At 32.9% G+C, this 27,694-nt stretch overlaps 1 protein-coding gene across 4 annotated transcripts in view; it reads left to right on the forward strand.

Moving 5' to 3' along the window:
- Window positions 1-26,797, forward strand: part of TFPI (tissue factor pathway inhibitor) — a 108,473-nt gene extending 81,676 nt beyond the window's left edge. For 2 of the 4 annotated variants that reach the window (XM_043998171.1, XM_043998172.1), the window contains exons 4-8: window positions 6,278-6,316; window positions 10,625-10,801; window positions 11,783-11,878; window positions 25,611-25,790; window positions 26,521-26,797. In XM_043998171.1, the coding sequence (XP_043854106.1) occupies window positions 6,278-6,316; window positions 10,625-10,801; window positions 11,783-11,878; window positions 25,611-25,790; window positions 26,521-26,624 (596 nt within the window). In that variant the 3' untranslated portion in view covers window positions 26,625-26,797. Of the gene's footprint in view, window positions 1-6,277; window positions 6,317-10,624; window positions 10,802-11,782; window positions 11,879-14,937; window positions 15,280-25,610; window positions 25,791-26,520 lie in introns of those variants that run through there. The other 2 variants (XM_043998173.1, XM_043998174.1) reach the window with 2 other exon arrangements.
- The last annotated feature ends 897 nt before the right edge of the window (window positions 26,798-27,694 follow it).

Here is a 27,694-nt window from a genome sequence, read left to right on the forward strand (position 1 = left end):
TGTCATAAACAGCTACTATGTTGGTAGAAAAGACCAGAATATAAACACAGAGGAAAAAATGTGAAAACAGCTACAAATAATGCCTAAAAGTATAATACTAATTAGACCCAAGCCCTACAAGAATACCTGGAAGAGTTAAAGAAATAGATGAGCAGTAGAGGAAAGTTGGGAAAAGAAATGACAGACAAGTAGTATTAATTGTTCATTTACTTTCTTTGAGTCTTCATTTCAAATTTTGCTTATGTAGTTTTCTCCATTTTGCAACCTTGCTTTGTAAAATGTCATAAATAAATGCTTTAACTTTAAATAATAAAATAAAATAAATGATATTGATGCAAGAAAATTATGAGAAGACAATTAATAGCTTGGCAAAAGAAGCACAAAAAAACCCCAAAGAAAATAACACCTGAAAAAACAGAATTTGCCTAATGGTAAAAAAAAAAAAAAAGAAAATGAACACACACAAAAATATCACTGAAGAAAAGAAGCCTTTAAAAAGCATAATAGACCAAATGAAAAAGGAGATACAAAAGAAGATAGACTGAAGAAAATAATTCCTTAAATATTAGAATTGGTCAACTGAAAGTTAATGACTGCATGAGACATCAAGAAACAATGAAACAAAGTCAAAAGAATGGAAAAATATAAATATAAACTGTCTCATCAGAAAAAACAACTAATCATGAAAATAGTTTGGTGAAAATTATTTAAGAATTATTACACTATTTGAAATCCATGATCAGCAAAAGATGCTAGACATCAAATTTCAAAATTATCAAAGAAAACCGCACTTGTATCTTAAATTCAGAGAGTTTTCTTAATTTCAATTTTATTAACCTCTCCTTTGAATTTCAGGATGTCTAGTTTGTTGTTTAATTGGGGATTCTTAATTTGTTCTTTTTCTAGATTTTTTTATTTGCACACCCAATTTTTTATCTATTTTATGGATGTTTAGAGGGTAAAATTTTCCCTAAGTACTGCTTTAGTTGAATCCCATAAATTTTAGTATGTTTCCTCAATGCTGTCATTCTCTTTAATGAAATTATTATCATTTCTATGCTGTTTTTTTCTGACCCACTCATTTTTTAGCATTAGATTGTTTAGTTTCTAATTAATTTTTATTTTATTTTATTTTTTTGCAGGGCAGTGGGGGTTAAGTGACTTGCCCAGGGTAACACAGCTAGTGTCAAATGTCTGGGGCCAGATTTGAACTCAGGTCCTCCTGAATCAAGGGCCAGTGTTTTATCCACTGTGCCACCTAGCTGCCCCCCTCCAATTAATTTTTAATCTGTCTTTCCACTGCCCTTTGTGAAAAGTTATTTTTATTGAATCATGATGTGAAAAGGATGAATTTAATATTTCTGACTTTCTCCATTTGATTGAGAGGTTGCCCTAAATATATAGTCAATTTTGTGTAGGTGCCATGTATCACTGAGAATGTATCTCTCTCTCCTTTTACCCTTTCCCTCCTCACCAGAATTTTGGCTTCTGACTCCAATCTCTCCTCCTTTCTGCCATTCCCACTTCCTTTTCTTAACCGCCTCCTTTTTTACTTCCCTATAGAGTGACATAGACTTCTATACCCAACTGTGTATGTTTTTCCTCTCTATGAACCAATTCCAATGAGACTAAGGTTAAAGTAATGCCCACTGTTCCTCCTCCCATCTTCCCCTCCACTGTATAGTTCTTTTGTGCCTATTCATGTGGAATAATTTATCCCTATTTTACCTCTCCTTCCTTTCCCCAGTGTAATTCTCTTTCTCACCCTTTATTTTTTATCTCATCCCATCAATATCACCTTATATCCACACACTCTATGTATACTCCTTCTGACTAAACTAACAGTGATACAGTTCTTAAGAATTATACTCATTATGTTCACATGAAAGGATGACATCCTTATTGAATTTCTTATGTTTTCTCTTTCCTTTCTACCTTTTTAGACTTCTCTTGAGTTTCTGGTTTGAAAATCAGTTTTGTTTTGTTTTGTTTTTTGTTTTTTCAGGTCTGGTCTTTTCATTAGGAAAGCTTAAAAATCTTCTATTTCATTGCATGGCCATTTCTGCCCTGAAGGATTATGCTCAGTTTCACTGGCTAGGTGATTCTTAGTTGTAGTCGTAGGTCCTTTGCCTTCTAGAACATCATATTCCATTCCATCTGATCCTTCAATGTAGAAGCTGCTAAATTATGTGTAATCCTTACTGTGGCTCCATGATATTGAATGGTTTCTTTTTTCTTGCTTACAGCATTTTCTCCTTAATCTAGAATTATCCTATAATGTTCTTGGGAGTTTTCTTTTTTAAATCTTGTGAAGAGATCAGGGGATTATTGCAATGCCTATTTTACCCTCTGGTTTTAGGATATCAGGGAATTTTCCTTGGATAATTTTTTATAGTATTATTTACAGGTCCTTTTTTGGATCATGGCTTTCATTAGTCCAGTGATTCTTAAATTATCTCTCCTGGATCTATTTTTCCAGGTCAGTTGTTTTTGCAATTAGATATTTCACATTTTTCTTCTTTTTTTTTCATTCTCTTGGCTGCTTTATACTTGATGTCTCATGGAGTCAGTTTCCATTTGTTCAATTTTAGTTTTTAAGAAGTTATTTTCTTAAGGTTTTTGTTTTGTTCATTTGTTTATTTGTTTACCCCCTATTCCCATCTGGCCAATTCTGCTTTTTAAAGAGTTTTTTTTGTTTGTTTTTTTATTCAGTATTTTTTCAAATTTTTTTTTTGGTTTGGGGGGCAATGAGGGTTAGGTGACTTGCCCAGTGTCACACAGCTAGTCAGTGTCAACTGTCTGAGGCTGGATTTGAACTTAGGTCTTCCTGAATCCAGGGCCAGTGCTTTATCCACTGTGTCACCTAGCTGCCCCCCTTCAGTATATTTTTGTACATTTTTTTTTCTAGTATGTGCTTCCTTTTTATGCTTTTCATGATTCTCTTGCATCATTCTCATTTGTTTTCCCAATTTTTCTTCTACCTGTTTTGTTTGATTTTATCTTTAATAAGCTGACCCCATTTAGTTAGGAGTATTGATAATAAGTTCAGATTTAAAATCAAAAGTGCTTCTGGTGCTAAATTGAATTGAGTTACAAATGTTTAGGAATCAAGAGGATATATTTTCAATTGTTTCCTAAGACAAATAGAATGAATTCTCAGCTGTTCTGATCTGTCAGGAAGACTTTAAGTTTTATCCCATCATTTTTTATGAAGTTGTGCAACTCTCCTTCACTTTAGCATTTTTGTCTGTAGCGTATCAGTAAAATTAGGAATGATTGGTAATCATACAGAAAATCTTGGTATAGAATTTAGGTTGGACAGCTACATCTGTGGTTCTGTTAATGTATTTATTGGTTTTTGCTAAGGAAAAATCTATGCCACAGAAAATATTCAGAATATTGTGTGTTTGTTTGTTTGTTTAAATCTTGGAAAATCTGGAATTGTATCAGGTGGGTAGATGCACATGAAGACTAAAAAACTAGAGTTGAAACAGGTGGATATTTTTGAGTGAGAAGATAAGAGGGATGGTCCAAATTCAGTACCTGCTGTTGTTGCTGCTGCTGCTGCTGCTGTTGTTGTTATTGCTGTTGTTATTGTTTTTGACTCATGCCCCTGTCCAAGGTGGCTACTTTTTGTTCTGTCATCCTGGCTTCCAGTCTACCAATCTTTAATTCAGTTTTGAGATTTGGGGGAAGTAGCAAGAGAATTAATGTCACAGAGTTTTAGTAAGCTTGTCATAAGCTTGTATTGATTAGTTAATTAAACATTTATTAAATGCTTATTATGTGCAAAGCAAGGGACTAAGCCCTTATAAAAAGTAAGACAGCTCATGCTCTTGAGAAACTCTCATTCTAATGGAGGAGAAAACATATATAGAAGGTTAAACCTACAGATCTTATATAAAGGCCCCATGGACCTTAGCATGTACCAACAAGGCAGATTTTATCAATACTGATTTTTTTTTTTTTGCAGGGCAATGTGGGTTAAAGTGACTTGCCCAGGGTCACCCAGCTAAAAAGTGTCACGTGTCTGAGGCCAGATTTGAACTTGAATCTAGGGCTGGTTCTTTATCTACTGTGCAACCTAGCTGTGTAGATTTTAAAACCTCTTTTTTAATGTCATTTCCAGTGATAAAAATCATATCAGTTTCTGACATTGAACCCGTTGATAGAGCAAAGTACATTGGTGTCAATTTTCTTTTCTTGATCTCCAATAGATATAGATTTAGGACTTGTAAAAACAGTTGTCAGGTTGCATTTTTTCAAGGGTTGTTTCCCAGGCTAATGGCTACTGGCATTAAACTGGAGACATTGTTTTTTCAAAGCCTCTTGTATTCAGGGCCCTGAAAGCTCTCCATTAGGATCTGAGGGCTCCTGTGTTATTAGCTAATGGATATCACTGAGACTGAGTAAGTTATTGCTTCTAGTGATGAGGAAAGAAGGCACTTTTTTCATAATTATTTCTCCTCTCAATGATGTCTATGGGACTGGGATAGAAGCAAGTCTGTTAATTTGGTCAACATTGATAATTTCCAAGACTCTTAGGTTCAGGATTCTAATCTATTTCCATTAGAGTCTATAGATGGTGATAATGATCAAGGTGGTCTGACTTGCCTGATATGCTGTCTCCTGTTTTTCCTACTTCTTCAACTAGGTTCGCCTGCCACTGATGTTATGTGATTCCTTTCAAACTACATATATGAAAAATTTTGAATGCTGAAACTATAATTGATGAATCAATATGAGGAACATCTACTTATTAGGAATGGATATGAACCAAATATTTAGAATCCTTTATTATTTAAACGCACTTGAAATTACCATGGGGTTATGCAACCTCAGAGACATCTTGAACTCTTGCTTAAATATGTCATGTTACAGAATAAACCTTACAAATTTCCAAGAAATGTATCCTTATGTTTCAAATATTATGCATTTTTAATGAATATGGAAATATGAAACAGGTATCTTTTTGATGCTTTAGTATATTCCTTAATCACCATATTAACTTAAACTCTACAGTTTATAGTTAATTCATATCATTAAAAATTTCACTTATTAAAGTTAAAACTGGCAGAGGCAGAATGGGTAAGTGTATAGTGTGTTGGGTTTTCATTCAGTAAGACCTAGGTTCAAATCCCAATTTTGACACTTAGTATCTAGAATATTGAGCAAGCCACTTCCTAAAACTTTCCTTTTCTTTCTTTAGAAAAAAGCATTTATAAATTGTTTCAACTAAAGCTTCTCTTTATAAAACAAATTATTTTTTAAAGCATGTCAATTGATTATTCCCAACACTTCTTTGAGGAACTCTTTAGCATATTTTAAGAATATTTTGAATTTCAAATCCTGTTTTTCCAGGTAGAAGTAAGGTCTGGAGTAAAACAAATTATATACTGGTTCTTCTAAAAAAAAAGTCCCTTGTAGGAGCACTTAATCTGGAGTCCATAAACATATAAATAACATATATATGTATATATACACATATGCATGTATGTTTAAACATAAATATATAAACATATATGTAAATGTTATTGGTTTCCTTTGTGCTCATATTTACTTTATTTTATCCATTTAAAACTATTATTCTAAGAAGAGGTTATATAGGATTCATCAGACCATGACCAAAAGGGTCTATAACCCTACAAAACCCTACACTATTGAGAGGATAAAAGATTTTAAGTAACTTCATTTAAGTTTTAAAAGTTAGTCTTGTCTAAAGAAATCATGGTGTAGCATATACTATAAAGAAAAAAAGGACATAGCAAGCTTTACAATTATATAGAGGAGAATGGAAAAGTTATTTAGTCTAGAATACAAGAATCGAGTACCAGTCTCTCCTCTGTCACTTTGTCAGTAACTAGTTGAGTTAATTTTGGTGAGTCATTTAATCTCAATTACATAATAATTGGTTACCTGAAAATCAAGTTGTTTTCGACAAGTTCTCTTTCTCTTCTAGTTCTAAGAATCTTGGTTTGTATGTACATATTTTGGTGTGATCTAGCATCAGTTTAGTTCTGTACCTTTAGACAATCAACTTTAAACTCTTTAAACTAATCTCTTTAATCACAAATAATCTCTGAGCATTAATTTCTAACTTGATTTTTTTAAATGGCCGTCTACCTCATTAGCCTGTAATGAGGATAAAATGAGATGACAAATTTGAAACTTAAACAACAAAGTAGCCTACAACTATAAAGTATTACATTACTTTAAATTAATTAATAGTAATATATTTGTATCACATGATCTTTTGTACATTTCCCGTATTTTGCAGAATACCCATGGAAGACTACAAAGACAAAATTTCTACAAGGTAAATTAACTTTTTTGGCTTATTAAAATGGTTTACACAGAAACTGCCTAATTGAGTTTCCCATTTAAAAATAAGCTAATTCTTAATTCAAGTGTCATTTAACCTTGAAGTAAGGGCAAATTTAAATAAGTGTAAGACATTTGAATACATTTTTTTAAATAAAGGCTTATAAAAGACCTGGCTTCAGATTCTGCTTCAAATATCTATTAGTAGTATTTGCTGTCCAGTTGTGTTAGACTCTCTGTGACCCTTTGTGGGGTTTTCTTGACAAAGATGCTGGAGTGCTTCACCATTTTCTTCTCTAGCTCATTTTACAGATGAGGAACTGAGGCCAGATTTGAACTTAGTAAAATGAGTCTTCCTGGTTCCCAATTTATTGTTCTCTCCACTGTGCCACATGGTTGCTCCAGTTATATGGATATGAACAAAAAACACTTAATATCTCTGACCCTAAGTTTCAGCATCTGTAAAACTGGGTTACTAATCATGCCATCAGTAATTTCTTCCTTAGGGTTGGCAGAAGGGTCAATTAAGATCATTGATGTAAAGGGCTTTGTAAATCTGCAAGCACCATATAAATACTATCTACTGTCCATCCCTACATGATAAACTCCAGTGTCTCATTCTTATCTCCAGGATTAAATATAAAACATAAGTTTGAATGTGACCCTTAAAACTATTTACAACTTGCTTCCTTCCTACCTTTATTATTTTCTTGCATCTTCACCTCTAAATAATCTGCAACCCAATGATACTGGATGACACTCCATCTCCTAACTGATCATTTTCAGTGCCTGTTTCTCCTCCTGGAAATTCTCTCACTCCATGTCTCTGATACATTGCTTCCTTACTTTCTTTTTTAAAAGTTTTAAAAGAAAAAGGATGTTATATTTCATCTTGCGGAGAGGGTTAATATATGTTGCAGTTCATTAAAATATGGGACATGATCAGATTTGCACTTAGGAAGATCATTTTGACAGCCAACAGGAGTATAAACTGAAATGGGAAGAGACTTGAGGCAGAGAGAGACCAACCAATAAGCAATTGCCATAGTCTAGGAATGAGGTAACCAGGAATTACACCAGTGTGGTGGCAACATTAGAGGAGAGAAGAGGGTATTTAGGACAGTTATTATGAAGGGCATTTCAATTAATTGGTTGTGAGCCTTAATTTGTGAGCTTCGGTGACAACTGAATGGTTGTACCCAGAATAATAATAGGGAAATGAGTTCCAACTGTCGCTGGCCATAAACTTGGTAGAAGGGGCAAATAAAATAAATAGATGATGATGATAGGTGATTGATAAATAGATAGATGGACAAATAAGTAAATAAACAAATAAATGAATGGATGGTTGAATCAACTAATGAATTAATAAATAAATAAGTGAATGAATAAACTAAGGAACAAACAAATTACTAGTATCAAATATAAACAGTAAGTGCCCTGCCAATGAAGATAAAATTAAAGTAATTATTAAGAGCTATTTTGCCCATTTATATGCCAACAAAACTAATAAGATAAGTAAAATGGATTAATATTTGCCATAATATATGTTGTGCTTATTAAAAGAAGAGGAAATGTAGTACTGAAATAACCCTAATTTTAAAATCTCTAGGAATACGTGGATTTAAATGTGAATTTTACCAAATATTTAAAGAATAATTAATTTCAAGAATATGAAGCTATTTGAAAAAATAGATAATAAGGGAATGCTACCAAATTCCTTGAATGGTACAGTTATGATTTTGATACATAATACAGGGACAGCAAAGATAGAGAAAGAAAATATGTTGTTTTTTTCAATGAATATTGATGGAGACATTTTAAATTAAACACTAGCAAGTAGGCTACAGTAATATGCCACAAAGATGTATTAATACAATGTAGGATTTGTAGTACAATGCAAAGCTGGTTCAATATTAGAAAAAACTATACGCATAATTGGCTATATCGGTTACAAAACCCACAAAAATCATATGATTGTTATCAATAGATGCAGAAAAAGCTTTTCACACCTATTCTTATCAAAATCACTAGTAAACATAGAGATAAATTGAGTTTTTCTTAAAATGAGAAGTAGTATCTATTTAAACCAAGATTAATCATTATGCACAATTGAAATAAACTAGAAACCCTCCCAATAATATCAGGGGTTAATCAAGCATATCTATTATTCATCCTTCAGTTAATTGCTTATGGATAGACCAAGCCAATATAATAAAAATGACAATCCTACCTAAATTAATTTACTTATTTGGTGCCCTGTTAAAGAAACCACCAAATAAGTAAATCAATAATAATTCATCTGGAAACATCAAAACTCAAGAATATCAAGGGAATCAATTTTTAAAATGTGAGGGAAGATAGATAGCCACACCAGATTTCAAACTATACTACAAAGGAAAAAGAGAGAGGAAAAGGAAAAGAGAAAAGAAGAATAAAGAGGAAGGGAAGAAAGAAGGAAAGAAATAAAGAAGAAAAGGAGAGGAAAGGGAGAGACAGAGATAGACATATACAGAAAGAATTGATGCAATTATATAGTGATAAAACTAAAGATATTTTTAGTCAGATAATTGCTTCAGTGTTCCACTCATTCTATGTTGAAGTAAACAAAACCAGAAATTCAGATTCCTTGGCTATCACTTAGATAACCACTGAGCCTGACCTGGTTTAGATTTCAAAATGGATTCCACTGCAATTTAGCTATTGCTCAGAACCTCAGGGAAACCACTGTTGCTACAATCCTGCACTTCTACCTGAAACTCAGTCTGGTACCATGAGAATAAAGGTTTATATATATATATATATATATATATATATATATATATATATATATATATATGTGTGTGTGTGTGTATGTGTGTGTGTGTGTGTGTGTGTGTGTACACATATATATTTTCTACATATATGTATATATATATAAATGTATGTAGAAAAATGTCACACCTGGAATAGTGATTAATTTCATTAGATACATGCAGTTATGGGAACTCCTTTCTATTCTGACTCTTATTTTTCCTTCAATAGTCCTCTTGATAAATATCAGACACACTACTGTTTTATTAGGAGCAAAATCCTTCCACTTTATCTTTTCCATTGCAGACTACCATGGATGTTCTAAACAAACCAGCATTCTATGTATCTTCACAAACTATCAAAGTTTCATGTAGTCAATAATATCCCCAATGGAAAACTTGCCTATGTTTTCTTCCATCTCTCCACCTTAAATTACAATATCTTAAGTATTTATTTTGTGATATAAAATCTGGCAAAATCCTGCCTAGACTACTAAGGGGCAAAGGGACAGAATGAAAAAGAGAGTTAAAGAATAGAGTGTGAAGGAACTCAATCAGCCAGATAATTTTTCATCTGTAACTTCTATTCCACCAATATATTCTCTTCTATCAATGCTAGGAAATTATATGGGAGAATATTTAATATTTATATCAATATAACTCTAAATAATGTTTCTTAAGTCAATTAACGTTTTTCAAGGCAAAGACAAATTGATTTGGTATAACAAGTTTCAATTGGCCATATTGGCAATCTAAATATACATATAAATGGGTATTCTGACATATATGTAATATATTCTAACATATATGTAATATATTCATGTGCCAATATACACACATATTAACATATGTGTAGCTAATTATGCATATGGGTATTTATGAATATACACCCATTTGTTTCTATGTATGTGTATCCACTACATCTGCAAGTCAACTTCGAGATAGTCATGGAGATATGGTTGAAACAGCAATGTAGTCAGAAGACCTGGTTTTGGATATGAATACTCATTCCTTTGCCACTTACTCACAGAGTGATCTTGAACATATTGTTTCTCTTCCCTAGGCTTTAGAACCTTCATCTATAAAATGAGTGGGCTGGGATAGATGGGACCTATGGGGGCCACTATAGCTCTAAATCTATACTTCCTCCACTTTACAAACACAGAAATTGAAGCCCAGAGGTTCTAATGATCCAGGTCACACAATTACTTTGGGAACAGAGCTAAAATTGGAAACCAGGTCATCTGATGCCTTATCCAGTGTTCTTTCTCTATGCTCCCTATAAATCTGAGGGTGTTATCCCCAAAGAGGGGAACATTTCATATTCACTAAAATCAGAAGTCAGAACTAGATATGCAAAGTTAAATTATATTTTCAACTTTGAAATTTTATTGTTTTCCTACAAACTTCTTGTAGTTTGAAATGTTCTTACTATTTTGAATCCTAACCCCAAACTTGTGACTTTTTTATAAATAAATCCAATACTTTTATCATCATCATCATTATTCTAGAAAAACCTGAAATCTGCTTTTTGGAACAAGATTCTGGAATTTGTCGAGGATTACTTCCCAGGTATTTCTATAATAATCAATCAAAGCATTGCGAACCTTTCAAGTATGGTGGATGCCTAGGCAATGCCAACAACTTCGAATCTTTGGAAGAATGCCAGAATATCTGTGAGGATGGATGTAAGTTAACTTTATATTTGGCTATACTTTCTTTTTAAACATATTGAAGGCATCTGGCAGAAATCAAAGACAATTTTATAGGACTCCTATTTCTGGTAGATAGCTATGCCAATAAATTTGGACTTACAGCTTATCGTGAACAAATTATCTATACTGCTTTTAGGAGAAAATACAAACTCTTCATTCTGGAATTTTAAATTCTCCACAATATTACTCCCACTTACCTTTCCAGGATAATTTCATATTACTTCATTTCACACAGTGTTTATTCCAGTCAAATTAGCCTGATGTTTATGCCTTATATGTCATATTTTAGCGTTTGCCTCCAAGTCTTTGATTAGATGGTTCCTCATGTCTCCCTCCTTATCTTTACCTTTTAAAATTCCTAGTTTCCTTCCAAGGACAATACAGGTGCCACTATCTACAAAAAATATCTTTCTAAATACACCCTCATTGTCTCACTCCTTGAAATCAATTGGTGTAACTTTGTATATACTTTCTTTTTACTTAAATCTATGTGCTTTGTCCTCTACATAAACTGTAAACTCTGAGTTTATGTAGTATTGTACGTGTGTCCTTTTATACCAAACAACTAGCACAATGTCGTGTATAAAAGATCTGTTTATTAAACATTTGTTAAATTGTCGCCATGATATTTATAGTATATATTTTCAGGTTATTGATAATTATTGAGTCAGATTAAACTACATAAAATCCTTCTAACAGGAAGTTCATAATATAGGGTCATCAATTTAGAGGTAGAAATTACCTGGAAGATCAACTAGTTAATTAGTCCTCATTTTACCCATGAGGTAACTCAGAATATTTAAGTCACTTGCCCTAAGATCTGAATAAAGAAGTTTTCAAATTTAAAAACAAACATGAGTGTTCTCATTACTGCCACAAATTTCTTATTTGATACTTATGACAATAGACTGACATGATAACTAACTTTTTTTTTTATGTGTGGAATTTTCCTAGTAGATGCAGTACAAGTTGACCATGATGAAAAAGTAGCTGTTCCAGCAAACAATAACTCCTTAACAGCCAAGCCAACTGAAGTTCGGAAACTTTTTGGTAAGAATCTGCTGCTGAGTTTTTTGTTAGTATCAGAAAATATAAAAATAAAAATATTTCAAAATAAAATCATAAATGGCTAAAGGAATTGCTTCCAGTGACTAAATGTAATTATGGATCTCCTCCAAATAGCCTAGTATGTGGTGATTTTCACTAAAGGAAGGACTTAACCTTTGTTGAACCTGTTAATATAAAGTGAATTTTAGATTAAAGCAATTCTTGAATTTTCTTGCTGATTGAATTATAAAATTATATTTTCAATTGTGTATTGGTGCTTTTAAACCAATATTTTTCTCCCTAAATAACTCTTTCCCTTTAAAAAGATTCACAATAAAGTTGGCGGAATTCTGATATATTCCTCCCCTTTAACCTCCCTTGAATAAAAACAAAAATGAATAATCTACCTGTGATGAATCTTTTCAGATACTTTGTTTCTTATCTTTTGCTCTGGGACATCTCCATTAACTGGATGAAAAAAGAGGAAGATATGTCTCACTCTCAAAAGGAGTAGAAAACAACAGAAGAGAGAGGGAGAGGCTTTGTCTTTTCTTGCTTCTCCCTTGGGCTCTGAAATATTCACTCCTATACCAACTAACTACCATTTCTTTGCAACATACAAATAATTCATGGTTTAATCCTAAAAAATAAAGGATGCATTCTACATAGGTATAAGGTCATTACTGTTAGGTTAGATATATCTATTTAGAATTTAGAACTCTTCCACAAAATATTAAAGCTGATCTTTAAGTCATACCCTGGAATTCAGCCCTATTAGGTAATATATTAACTATTTCTCTAAGGTATTTTGTAATTTTTCTTTCCTCAGAGAGCAATAATTTATCCAATGGGGATAAATTAGATAACATTCTTCTTGAAATTATGCCAAAAAATATTGAACACCTAGAAGTGAATATAAATATTTTGTACTTCATCAGAGCAAAAACAGGGAAGTAGAAATTTTTCTTTCCTTGATATAAAATAAATAGTATAAAGTGTTTCAAATAATGAAGCTACTTTGAATGTTATGAGACTATATTGGTAGCTAATTTGTTGAAAATACCTTTTCATTGGCCTAAATTTTTAACACTATGATTGGAAAAAATGTTCTGACGTATCAAAATTAAAAAACAAAACAAAACAAAAAAAAACACAAAATACATTTTTCTTGCTAGATAGCCCACGTAATAAAAAGCATGTGAAAAGACTATTTATTTATTTTTTTGATTGTTTTGTTTTGTTTAGTTTTTTGTTCAGGCAATTGGGGTTAAATGACTTGCCTAGGGTCACACAGCTAGTAAGTGACAAGTGTCTAAGGCTGGATTTGAACTCAGGTTCTCCCAAATCCAGGGCTGGTACTGTATCCACTGCTCCACCTAGCTGCCCTGAAAGATTATTTATTTCAACAGAAATGGAAGATTGATAGTTTTCCCTGTGGGATTTATAGGCTTCCTATTTTAGTGGGTGATGTAAATGATGCCGCAGAGTGTGCTCTACTCTCCCATTTGGGATAAGGAACAATTAGGCAGTACACTTAGTAAGGTAAAACGAAAGAATATAATCTATGCTCCCCTAAGCCCTCCTTCCATGCACACTCCTGAAGTTGCTTACTTTTCTAGATAGATGACAGGATATCTAGGTAGTCTGTGCAAATATATTTTGTTTGGGGAGTGGAAGGAAAGGTGTATGTGTGTATGTGTTGTTGGTTTTTTTTTTCAGTACAGAATGTGAGAGGGAAACATTCTGAAATTGTTTCCCCAAACATAGGTCAGTTGCTACACAAAATACAAAATGGGAAATCTTACAACTATGCCATAGCAGGCCTTTTCTTTCAATATTGTAGCATGTAACTTATTTATGATTTTTTACCCTAACACCAAGCCTGTGCATGCATGTGAGATTGATTTTTGACCATTATTAAAATAGATAAAAACTCTCATCATTAAGATTAATCCATAGAAAAGTTACCATATGTATAAAGTATGAGTTCTTACAAAATCATCCTTTGCTGATCTCATAATATCTATGAAATAGCTAAGCTTTATATCAAAGTGAGAGGGCACTTTTACCAGTTAAATCTTCTAATAAGCTATTAAGAATATGGTTATGTAGAGCTCTCATTAAATTTTGAAATTGGGAATGGTATTTTAATAATATTTTATTATTCCCTACTTACTGGTCAACAGTACTTGTATACTGCTAATTATACATTCTTGATAACATGAGATACTATTTTATCCTATCGCTACCTTTAAACTCTATTCCCAGTGCCCCCTTTTTTTTCGCTTCCTGCCAAATGCTTCCACACTTGCTTCCTTTAAATTCCTGCTTCCACTATTTGAATTCATACCTTCATTATTCTCATACTTGGATTGCTACTATAACATCCTGGCTGACCTCCTTAACTTTAGTCTTTCCCTTTCCAATTCATTCTGGATACTGCTATTTGAATGATCATAAACTTTGTTTTTATCAGGCTATCTTTCTGCTCAAAATCCTTCAATGACTCCCTGATTTTATTACATTATTTTTAAAAAGTCTTTACCTGGCTTTCAAGTTACTTAATAATCTGTCCCCACAATTTATAACAAATTTTATTTTTGACTGTTTTCCAACAACCACCTGCCATTCAGTCCCTTCATGCACTTATGAACACCATATTCATTACTCTCTCCATACCTTCACTCATGCTGTTCCCATCAAGCAAAATGTCTTTGTTTATCCCCAATTCAAATCCTGATCATCCTTTCAAGATATACTTCCAGGCATACTTCTTCTATGAAACCTTCCTTCACTGCTGCAACTCAGTATTTTCTCTCTCATCTGATCTTTTATATAATGAATAATTTGTACTCTGTAATCACATAGTATCTTGTTTTGGCTTCCTACTCTTTTCATAGTTGTTAATTTTATCACCACAATTAGACTAAAAGCTCCTTGAGAGCAGAGACTTCATCTTTTGTTGTTGTTATTGTTGGGTTGTTTTTTGTTTTGTTTTACTATACCATCTGCATTCACAGAGTAGGCATTCAGCAAATCTTGATTGATTTTGTGATTCACAGTTAAAATAAAGACATCAAATGATGGTTGGAAGAATCCTGATCACTTTTACCAAGTCTTTCTGATGGCCTTCTGCAGTTGCATACAATTATTCTTCTTAGGAATCATATAAAACCATAGAGTTTGAAGGGACCAAAGTGGATATAAATCCTTCTACTCTATCCAATACAAGATCTTCTTTGGAATATCCTCATCGTGCTTCTTCTTGAGCATCTTCATTGAAAGGAAAGTAACTACCTCATGAGGACATTTCTACTCATTAGAATAATTGGATGGTAGTTTATGGACACACACAAGTCCACACTTTCAGTACTTTCTTTGTCCTAAATAGAGCAAAGTTAATGTATTTCTAGCATTGTCTCATTAATAAAATTTGGATATTTGCCAACATGTGAATATATTCCATTCATTTGTGTCCTGTATTAGCCAAGAATGTACCCTGAATTAACAATGAGTTTATGAAATTAGATAGAGCTGGAAATAGATATTTATTTTAATTGCTGAAAGGTATCTGTGGTAGGAAAAGTATTTGGAATAAGAGTATTCCCAAATAATTTTGACTCTGATATTTATTAGCTATATAACTAAGTACATGTTGCTTAATATTTTTAAACTTTGGTTTATCCATCTTTACAACAAGGATAGTAATACCTGCATTATCCTCCTTAAAGGGTTGTTATGAGTAGAGTACTTTGTAAAGCTGAAAGCACTGTAGAATAATGATAATAACAAAAATATCTAACATTTATATAACAAAGCACTTGAATGTTTGCAAAGTATATTACAAATATTTTCTCATTTCATCTTCAAAAAAATCTTGTGAGAGAGCAATGATTATTATACCCATTTTGGAGTTGAAGAACTAGCAGAGCTGAAAAAGGTTAAGTCACTTGCCCAGGGCCACAAAGTAAGAATCTGAAGTTTGAACTCAGGCCTCCTTGACTACAAGGCCCAGTGGTTTCTTTATCCATCAAACTGTCTATGTAAACCAAGTGTTTTGATATTGTTTTTGTTGTTGTTACAATTAAGAAGAATTTCTCATACAAATAATTTGGAAATAAATTAACTAGGACAGGTCTAATACTGAGATCAATATAGCATACAATTTGATGAAAATGTATGCTTGCTCTCTCTCTCATATATATGTTTGTGTGTGTGTGTCTCTGTGTGTGGCATGTATGTATATACATGTATATTTATTTTTATACATGTATACACATGCATACATATATACATATCCATAGTTCTTCATTCAAAATCCATATATGAGATGACATATTAATGTTTTAGCCCTCACTGACTTCTCAACTCTTTGCAATCTTGGTTTATACCTTATCACTTAAGTGAAACTGCTCTCTCCAAAATTACTGATAATTTCTTAATTGCCAGATCTAACACTCTTTTCTCAACCCTCATCCTTCTTAATCTATCCACTGCATTTGACACTGATGATTACCTTTTCCTATTGGATACTCTTTCTCCTCTGAGTTTCTATGACACTACTGTCTCTCATTTTTCCTCATACCTCTTTGATCACTCCTCAGTCTCTTTTGCTGGCTTATCATCTGTGATAATTTAAAAAATTTCAAAAGACATAGCTTCTGAGTAACAATATTGTATTAATAAGGCAGCATGTTATTAATAAAAGGATAGTCATTTGGTCATTTATCTTAGATCAAAGACCCCTAATGGTGGTGGGCTCACTGTTTATATGCCCTTCAAAGGGTTCCTGAGGGGTGGCAATCAGCTGTGATTAGTTAACACGGTGGAAGGTGGGTTATATTAAAATGAGGGTCTTGGGGTACATAGCCTATGTCACCCAAACCTTAGTCAGAGACTAATTTCCGTATCATGGCCTATCCAAAGGAAAGATGTGCATTTTCCCAGACCTGTCTGAGCAAATACAATGAGCAGGAATACAACCACTGACCCAAACTTAGAATTATTTTTTTGCTGTTTGATTAGATCTTGGTTTGGGTAAATAATAGAAATTTCCAAAACTGGTTGGTTTCTGGATTAGGAAATAGAAAAAGGGGAAAAACCTTGGTCTTAATAAAATAATTAGTTATTAATCATAAGATAGAACTATCTATTTATTAAAAATCTATATTACATGTCCTTTCACTATGTATTTGTCCAAAAGTTCTTTCTTAGGATTACTTCTCTTTTCCTTCTACACTTTGAGTAAACTCATAAGCTCTCAATTTATTTAATTATCCTTTCCATCCAGACAGCTCATAATTTTGTGTATCCAATCAAATCTATCCCCTGAGCTTAAATCTTGAATTACCAGTTGTCTTGGAAATTTCAAACTGGATTTCCTGGAGATATCCTAAACACAACATGTCCAAAAGCCTTTGTCTTTCCCCCAAAACTTTACATCTTCTAAATCTCCCTATTTCTGTTGAAGATACCATCATCATTCCAGTCTCCCTGGTTCATAACTTCAGCATAGTCCTCCAGTCCTCATACTACATATCCAACCAACTCACAAACCTTTCAGTTTCTACCTCTACAGCATTTCTCATGTCTAATCCCTTCTCTCTAATCTCATGGTTAATATCTAAGTTTTGGCAGTTGGTGTCACAGTGATACTGACTGTGTGAACTTGGACAAGTTGCTTAACCTCTCTGCCTTAATTTCCTCAAAATATGTAAAATGGTGATAATAATAATAATGACTTACCTTTCAGAATTGTGAAAATTAAGTGAGGTGAATAAATTAAAGAAAGATTGAAATATTTCGAAGCACTTGCCTTGTACAAAGCACAGTGCTAAGCCCTGGAAATATAAGTAGACAATTAAGCCATTTCACATTATCATAAAGGTTTGTGAAACTCAAAGAACAATAAAAATGCTATTATCCAGGTCCTCCTTACCTTTCTCTATATTATTGCAAAATATTATTTATCCTTCTAAACTTGTCTCCTTGCCCCAAGTCCTAAACTACTCCATCAATCTCTCTACATATTGCTGTCAACTTAATCTTCCTTAAATGGAAATCTAGCCATTTGAATTCCATTTAATCAATGTCAATTATCCCTTATTGCCTCTAAAATAATATACAAGCTCCTTTGTGTAGTTCTTAAAGCCCTTCACAACCTTTATTCAGCCTTTCTTTCTAGGCTCTATTGATATCCCTTCATCTTCCATATTTTGCAAATTAGCCAAACTTGCTGTGTGTTTTTGCCTCTTGTTTTTGTTTTTGCTTTTAGTGGGACAAAGGGGGTTAAGTGACTTGCCCAGGGTCACATAGCTAGTAAGTGTCAAGTGTCTGAGGCCAGATTTGAACTCAAGTACTCCTGAATCCAGGGCCATGCTCTATCCACTGTGCCACCTAGCCGCCCCCCTGTGTCTTTGCTTCTTAAAGGAGAACTCACTTCTATTCTCCAAGTCTTTGTATTGGTCATCCCACTTGCTTACAATGCATTCTTTTCTTATTCCATTTCATAGCATCCTCTCTTCTTTTAATATGCAACACCAGCAGCCTTCTGAATAAAGCCTTCCCTGCTCCCTCCCCCTATCTGCTAGTGACTTCACTCCCAAATTACCATGTGTTTAACTACTTTGTATTTGTATACACATACACACCCAAATAAACTATATTGGTGAAGATGGCAAATAATATACATATATGTATGTGTGTATATGTGTATGTGTCTATCTGCATATGTGTATAAATTGATCTATGTACATGTGTGTATATGTGTATATAATATAATCAATGTGTTTTCTATATACACATTTATATAGATATACATTATGTATGCATGTTTATATATAAAAATAAATACAAAGTAGTTAAATATGTAATATGAAAGAATAATATACAAATAATACGTAATAAAATTATATGTATTATATAATGATATATGAACACACATATACACATATAGATATACATACATGTGTATATATTTGTTGTCTTCTACAATAGAATGGAAACTCTTTTAGCATAGGAGTTATTTCATAACTTGTACCTGTATCCCCAGTGCCTACCACAATGCATGACATAAAGTAGACATTTAATAAATGCTTGTTCATTGATCAGTTCAAATGTCCACAGATTACTAATAGACATGATTGACAATGTCCTTTTCTAGTAATAGATAATTTATTCTGAGAGAAATACTTCCACCTGAATCTTCTAGTTCTCAAGTATATTTGGAGGGAAATATGGCTGTGTCTGTGTATGTATACCTAAATCAACTGTGCTGTTTAAAATCTAAATGTGTGGTCACCTTAATTTAGAAGCTTTAGCACCAGTCTTTGGGCATTTAACATTTATTAAAGCATACCAGGTATTCATGTGGAGTTCAGAAAGTTAAGAAAAGGCTTATCTAGGCTAGAGTTCCAGCCTGATCTGGTTCTTCCTCAAGTCCTCTGCCATGAGCTTGCTTCAACCACAAACTCTCCAGCAAACTGAGTGTGGAAGCTTTTTTATAGGTCTGGAGCAGAGGCAGTCCTTACACACTGCTTCAAGCTGATTGGTAGGCATTATCCAAATCCATTGGTTCACTGGACTTGAAGGTGGCCTCCAGTTGAGTTCAAAGTCCTTAGCTTCTGAGAACAATACCTTCTTAAGGGCTAGCCAGGTATGGTTATGATTTAATTAACTTGAAGTAGGCTAATCAGCAAAGTCAATCACTCTCACTTAATTCAATCAGTTTAGCTCAATCTCCAGGTGGACTTTGAGTATCTGCCAAATCCCATTATTTTCTCACACAACTAATGTTCTTAGCAAGGAAGAATAATTTATAGTCATGAATTTTCCTTCCATTTATATTTTTATTCACCACAATATAAGGTCTTCAAATTTAATCAGTGATTTTACTCAAAGAATATTGTTTTTCTTTATGTGACCTACCCAATATGAAATGTTATCTTAATTTCATTTCCTAAGGACCCTAACTGAGGAGCAAATTGATGAAATGTATAGAAAGGAAAGTTGGGCAAGGAAAATCAGGAAGAAGTGACCTTGACACTACTGGCTAAGTGACCCTGAAAAATTCACTTAGCCTCTTGGTGTCCAAGCCAACCCTTTCTGTTTCAGAGAAGTTGCCAATTTGTGTTGGCAGAGTAAATTGCACATTACGAATTCAGTGCATTGATGAAATCATAGGCCTTGACCAAAAAATTTAAAAAAAAATTAAAAACAATCATTTTTTTAAAGTTCTTAATTAAATACACTAACAGACTAGAGAGATTGTTTGCTAATTGTTCTTCCCTGCTGCAAATTTTAGCTATTATTCTGGTTACTATCCCCCTTAATATCATCGTTTAATTTTTAATTTTAATTTTTTTAACTAATAGGACCCCTAAAAGATTTTTTAAAAATTCTGTATCAAAAGATGGAATTACTGTGTGTTTCACTGCCATCCACTGAAGAAGATACAGACATTTTGAACCTTAGCTGTCCCTCTGTAGGTGAGGCTGGTGTCCTGGCATCAAGGCCGATTGGGAAGCACTCTCACCAACACTCAACAAAGCTGTCCTGCTGAGCGTGAAACATGTGAATCATTTCCAGCCAAAAGAAAGCCATCGACTCTCCAAAAGGAAGCTCCTCTGAATTGATTGTTTTTTATCACTTTGAAGGAGTCCAGGAAAAAAATGTTAATTTTCACCTATGAGTATGGAACATTTTGTAGGTGTTTGATTCATGGGGAGCTGAAAAAAGTCATTCTTCTATCATGTAGAGAAGAAAACATTTATTATGCTTCTTGAAAATTTCTGCCTTAAGGTTTTCTTCCTCCCCCCCCCCCTCCGTTGTGCCCTCCTAAGCTTTCCTTTCCTTAGGACCATCACAGTTTGAAGACAGTTCCTAAATAATCATATTGATTACTAATGCTATTCCAGCATTCTCTCCACTTGTCAGAATCTTGACAATCTTATCAGTAAGTCTGTTTCATACCTTAGGCAAATTTACACAAATATTCAGATTATCTATTCCCTAATTCGGTTTAAATATTTTCTCTCCAGTGGGAAAGAATTCCTACAGGCCTGATTTGTGAAAATTTTACAAAGACTTGAGATTCAGCAAACTGCTTAGAGTTTCATCTCCATTCTAGCTAAGTGCTTGAAGAAATGCAGAATATTTCCCCATTATCTGCTGGCTACCTATCAAGGTTGTAGCTTACTGATTTAGAGTGCTTTGCAAATTATCTAAACATAAGGTATCATTATTGTTATTTTATCAAATAACAACTGGGATAATATTTCCCAAAATAGTAGAAGAGTTAGAAAAAATATTTGTTCCTGATTAAACTAACTTCTCTTTCCCTTCTTTAAATCCCTGGACACACCACTTTTTTGGGGAGAAGACAGAGAAAGTGAGAAGAATATAGCAACATATTTATTGTATGATGTGAAATGAACCTGTTTGTTATATCATTTATTATATGTTTAAATAAGGTGAAGTGCTTCACTATTTGTCAAATCAAAGTAGACTTGATTTACACTGGTTTTTGTGATACTAAATTTAGATCAGTAAAATTAAAAAGTTAAACTTTTATTTAAATTTAAAATAACAAGAGTTACAGCATGATGTAGCAGATAGAGAGATGGGCTTAGAAACAGAATAACCTGGGTTATAAGTCCTGCTTTTGATATATACTGGCTCTAAAAAGCTTCTACATAACTGAACTGAGTTGAATATTGTATTCTAGTTGTTTATTTTTGTTATATCATAGAAGTTACAGTTCATTAAATGGTTCCACATACATAATTTTCAACTTTTCCTATATTATAAGCTGCCAGAAACCAGGAACCATCTTGTACTTGTCTGTATCTTCTTTGGTTCCTAGCACTATGCTATATTTATCAGACACCTTAGAAATGTTGATTGAATTTGTTGAACTTTATCAACAAAGCTTCTTCAGAGACAAGCTAATGAGCATGATGTTACCCTAAAGATGATAAGCCATTTGACTTTGTATACTTCCTTGGGGAACAAGGCAAAACCAGGTTAGTGCCTTTTTATTGTATGTTTAGATTCCACTAAATATTAAAATAGAAACCCAATTCACACTTAAATGGTATTTAAAGACCTTTCTGTTTCCTTTCTTTGTAGATACAATAGTGTTGATGTTAAAAAGGTAAGTCCATGTGTTCCTCTAGAGCCAAGCTAATGTAGCAAACATTTATAAATAAATAGCTTCTCACAAAAACAAAAACAAACAAAAAACACAGTGTTTCATGTCTAAGGTATTTATTATCAGGAAGTTTTTGGCATGCCACTATAACACTTATAGGACCATTTCATTTTTAATTATCTGAAGGAGCCTCTTAATATGAATCTATCAATATAGTCATAAAACACAAGTATGTCGGGGTTAGATGGGAGTTGGTGGTTGTAATGATTAGATGATTGCTTGTGCAATATAAAGTATATCATATTATAGATTTGAACAAGAAGCCAGGAAGACATGAGGTCTATTTCTGCCCTACTAGCTATACCACTTCACTGCATTTGGCCTAAGTTTCCTCATCCATAATAAGAGGTTAATATTAACACCTACCTTACAGGGTTGTAATGAGGATAAAATGAGATAATGTGTATAAAGCATTTAACAAATCTTAAAGTGCCTGCCCCACAGAGTTTAGTCAATTTCATACTATGATTTCATTAGTGAAACCACATAATAGTCCCCATTGGATGGTAAAAAGAGCATTCTATCAGGGCAGCTAGGTGGCACAGTGGATAAAAATTTTTTTTTTTTTAAAAGAGAATTCTATCAATCTCTTCTACTTTGGGGAATTTCCATGATGGTAGACATTCACTGATATGACTTGCTTCTCTAACCAATGAAGATAAACTGACATGTATATTGGTTACTTCTGCTGCCAGTCCCATTGATGTCCTGTCTTATGCTTGCTCAGAACTGAAAGGAATAGAATTAAAGCAAGAAAAGACTGCTACCTCCAATTTCCCACTAAATTCACCAGCTGCCTTGGCATTAGGACTATGTAACTATGATGAAATAAAAATTTATTTCCAATATCTTTTTCCAATAGTGTTTGAAATAACGGATTTGTCAATAGTAGGCTAGAGATGCCAAGGCCCTAATCTAATAAAAGGCAGAAACCTAAAGTTAAAGCTGGCCTTATCATTATATTATATTATCATTATAAGAGGGTCTTGATCCTAATCAGCCTATTGGATGATTTGCAAAACAAATCTGTAGAGAACCCAGACAGGTTCTAAGATGGCAGTTGAAGGCAGTTTGGTTCTACCTTTCTTTAGTAGAATGAACACTGATTCTTAAATTTGGGTTCAAATCCCACCTCTGATATACTACTTATGTGACCTTGGGCAAGTTAGCCTGCCTAGGCATTAAATTTGTCATATTTAAAATGTTGGGGTCATCTCTATCACAAAATGAGGAAACAGTGTAGGACTTAAGGCAGAAGACTCATTAGAAGAGGTGGGGGATGCATTCTCCATTAAGGGAGAACAAGCTCTGACAAGCCTTAGGCCGAGTGATATACCTTTCTTGCTTTGAGAACAAGCCCAACCAAATTTATAGTGGTGATTATTTTTTACCCCCAGCAGCTCACCACAGAACTCATTAAGGTATGGACAGATTGTGACCCCCATTACTGGAAGAAATACATACACCAATGAAATCACAGATCCTTGAAGCATATGTTAATCTTATAAATAAGAGGTGACAAAGAATTTAGGGGGAAGATGCATAAGTATGTTTATTTAAATTAGAAATTTATACTGCCAGAAAATTCCCATAACTGTTCTTGAAATCCACTATCTCATTGCTTCCCTGTAAGAAGAGGTTCAAACGAAAGTATACAATCTCAAATCGTTTCTTAATTGAACTTGGGAGTGCCTTTTAATCTCAGATTCTATAAATTTAAAATATAATTTGAGATTCCTTACATATTTACATTGAATGAATTTGGCTTAATGTAATAATATTTTGCTAATAATATTCCCTATTTTTGCCAAGAGAATAATTTCCCTCTTTTCCCCCCAAAAAGCATGCATACATAATAAATTAGCTTTTATACCAGAACATCTAGCATGCCATATCAATATATTTTTGCGAAAGAAAAGACGCAAAAAGATAGTTGGATGAAGTTCAGCATAATAGTAAAGTGTTACACTTGGAATTAAGATCATGTGTTCATATACTGCTGTGTGACCAATCAACTAAATTCTCTGACCCTTGCTTTTCTCATCTGTGAAATGGGAATAGATGGTAGCACATTTCTCAGAGGATTGTTTTGAGGATCAAGTGAGTTATACAAGGTGTCCCAAAGTCTTGGTGCAATAATAGATTAAAACTATACTAATATTTTTGGACACTTTGTATAGTATTGTATTTTGCAAATAAATGTTTTTTGTATTTTGAAGCTCTATTAGGATGATGGTGGTGGTGGTGATGGTGATGATGATGGTTATCCTTATAATATCATTATCACTATTATTATTTAAAACTCTACAGATTGTTATAAAAGGGAAGGTTGGGAAACATGTGCAAGTCAATTTCAGCATTGTCTCATTTTTTTTTCTTTTCTCTTGCAGCCTAATCCCTTGGGGTTTTCTCCCCATCAGGCAGCCTCTTGCTTTCTGAACCTCTGGCTATTGGACCCTCAAGTTCTATGTCCCATCATTACTGACAACTTGACAACCTTCTTTATTTGCATTTGCTATTCTGTAGCTCACCCATGGGGAGAACCCTGAAGTTTCCCCACCTTCCATCCTGTCTGTGCAGCTTGTTTCCTCAACTCTTGATGGAATTTTTACTCTCTTCAGAGAATGTACATGTTTCCTTTAAGGGAAATACTTTTTTTCAAGAGATTTAGCTGCTCTCATTAAACTGAGACTCTTATTCTCCTCCTCATGGAATAAGGGAATCTCTGTTTTACCCTTTGGCACATTTTCTCTTCTGATTCTGAAGAAGGTCCATGATCCTTCACAGACCCAAGAGTTCTTCTGGCAGCAGGTTTGACATTGCCTTCTCTTCTGCCAAACATCTAACCATTATCCAGACTTGAGACTTCAGTTCCTTCCTGCTTCGTGCTTCATGTGAAAACACTATCAACAAGGCCAATAATCTTTTCAGTATGTCCAGTTGTAAAGACTGAAAAGGCAAAGCTCACTGCACATTACTTGTTGCTTATTTTTGTAATTCTCATTCCCCATACAGAATTAAAATGTTTGTGGCATACCATGAATACACACTTCCTATCTTGTACATTGGGAAATCACTTCAGTTTTGTGTATCAACCAATGCTTTTGTGAATGAGAAAGAGCAGGAATAGACGTTTTTCAGTTCTCACATTTTGTTGTGTGACCTTCAATAAATAATTTTAATGATAGCTTGTATTAATACTGGCTGGATTTTTGTTCAGAAAGTATAATCATAACACTATAGTTTATAGTTTGTCTCCATTGTATGTTTATTTTTAATGGAAAGCTTTGTTTTGAAGAACACTTAAAGAGAGTTTGAAGTCTTTATATGATGTTGAATTGATTTTAATGTGCTAAAATGCAGCTCATCTCTCAATTGAAAATAGTTATTTGTAGGTTATTCATAGACACTCTTTAAGAAATTCGATAAACTATGTGTAGACTTTGAATCTACTTATTGTAATGGGAAGATAGGAGTATGATCACATGTCATATTGTTCTAACCATTTTTTTTTCATATTCTTAGAATTCTACGGCCCTTCTTGGTGTCTGACTCCTGCAGATAGAGGACTTTGCAGGGCCAATGAGAAAAGATATTATTTTAATTCTGCTATTGGAAAATGTCATTCTTTTAACTACAGTGGATGTGGTGGAAATGAAAATAACTTCACTTCTAAGAAATCATGTCTCAGGACTTGTAAGAAAGGTAGGAAAATCTCTTTCCAAGATAAATTGCAAATGTCCAAAGACTTTTGTATATGTTGTAAGCAAATTTCAAATGAGAAAACTGACAAGGAATTAATTTTTTAAAAATTTTATCCCATGACTAGACATAAACTGAGCACAAAAAGTAGGAACTTTATTCTTTCTTTAAAATATCTACTTGCTATTCTATTCATTTTTCTGGAAATATCTGACAAAACTAATTGGAATAATTGTCCAATATTTATGGCATGAGTATGTATGGAAAAAACATGGAACTTACAAAAGACAACCATTTTAATGGTTTTCTAATAATTTCTAGCTTTTAAAAATTCAAGTTCAAATAGATATATCAAAGACTTTTTTCATTCTTAAATTTTCACAAAATATTCATTACTTTCTCTCTGGAGAAGAAGAAAGTGTAAAAGTCAATTGAACTTTCCCTCATCTCTATAGTGCATTAGGTTTATTTAATTCAGAACAATACCATTGAAGTCCTTTTTCTCCATATGTAGACACAACAAATCATAATCATACATTTGAAAATCCAGTTAGTCTCTCCAATAAGAATAGATAATTATTTATTTTAATAATAATTAATCATTAATAATAGATAATTATTAGACATCATCTTTAGATTATTCAACCTTTCTGACATGGTGTTTTTTAATAGTTGAATGTAAAGTTGACATGCCTTTTATAACCAATATTCTTTATTTTTGTTCTTTATACAGGTTTTAGTAGACGGGCTAAAAGTGGATTAATCAAAACCAAGAGAAAAAGAAAGAAACAGCCAATGAAGATAATATATGAAGAAATCATTGTTGAAAAGATATAGCTTCCTTACAAAATAACAGAGAAACTGAAGGCACCCCACTACATGAAATTTTGCTTGCCAAAATATAGAATAGGTGGCAATTTAGACCAAATGCCTAAAAAAAATTAGTTTCTTGATTAGGTTCTAGAAATTTGTTTTTGATAATATCTCAATAAATAACTTTGTGAAATGTATATTGTTTATCTAGGCATATAATAATTTTATTTTAATAAAAGTGACATTTCTTCTTCACTATCTGCTTAGCTAAAGGCTAATTAATTAGCCAAGTTTCATCATCTTGCTTATTTTTCTTTTTACTGATGCACAACTCATTACCACACTACTCTTTTGTTTGTGAAATTAAAAGTGATCGATATTTTATTTTGTTAATAATCCATTTTTGGAACAGTTGTCATCTGTTAGGCATAATTTTCTACTCTGTCCCTTTAAACCTCTAGTTGGTTTAGGTTTTCTGATATCAAGCAACAAGAATTAAGGTTCCTTGCAACTTAAATTTTGCTATAAAAATTTTTCTTTCATTGTTTGCTCTATGTATTTCTTAAGTTTAATTCAACTTTTTTGGTTTTTAAATTGAGATCCATACTTACATTTATTGAAGCTCTATCAAGGCATAGAAATAATCTGAAGATTTTATTGAATATTCAAACCTATACAAATTCACCAAACAGAACAAGTTAATCCAGTGGTTGACTCCATTCTCCATGTCAAAATAGGCATAGGCAAAATAGATATTTGTTTTAAAATCCTGAGATTACAAAAGATAAAACAATATTCTATTTATATTTTAATATTTTGGTTCTATGCAATTCAAATTTTTTACACCATCAAAATTTTATATCCCTATTGACATTCACTCATTAAGTCCCATAGGACATGCAAAAATATTTCATTTTATTTACATTAGATAGAATGATCTATATTTTGCAGTTAAAAACTACCCACAGTGAATAGCCAATTTAATAAATTCCTATACCTCATTTTTCACTCTTACAACTCTACCTCTATACCAATGATTTCCAAATGAATATTTCTAGAATGTACTTCTTTCCTCTTCTTCACTGAAATTTTCC

This window comes from Dromiciops gliroides, chromosome 3 (genome assembly GCF_019393635.1).
Source record: "Dromiciops gliroides isolate mDroGli1 chromosome 3, mDroGli1.pri, whole genome shotgun sequence".
NCBI classification, from domain to species: domain Eukaryota; kingdom Metazoa; phylum Chordata; class Mammalia; order Microbiotheria; family Microbiotheriidae; genus Dromiciops; species Dromiciops gliroides.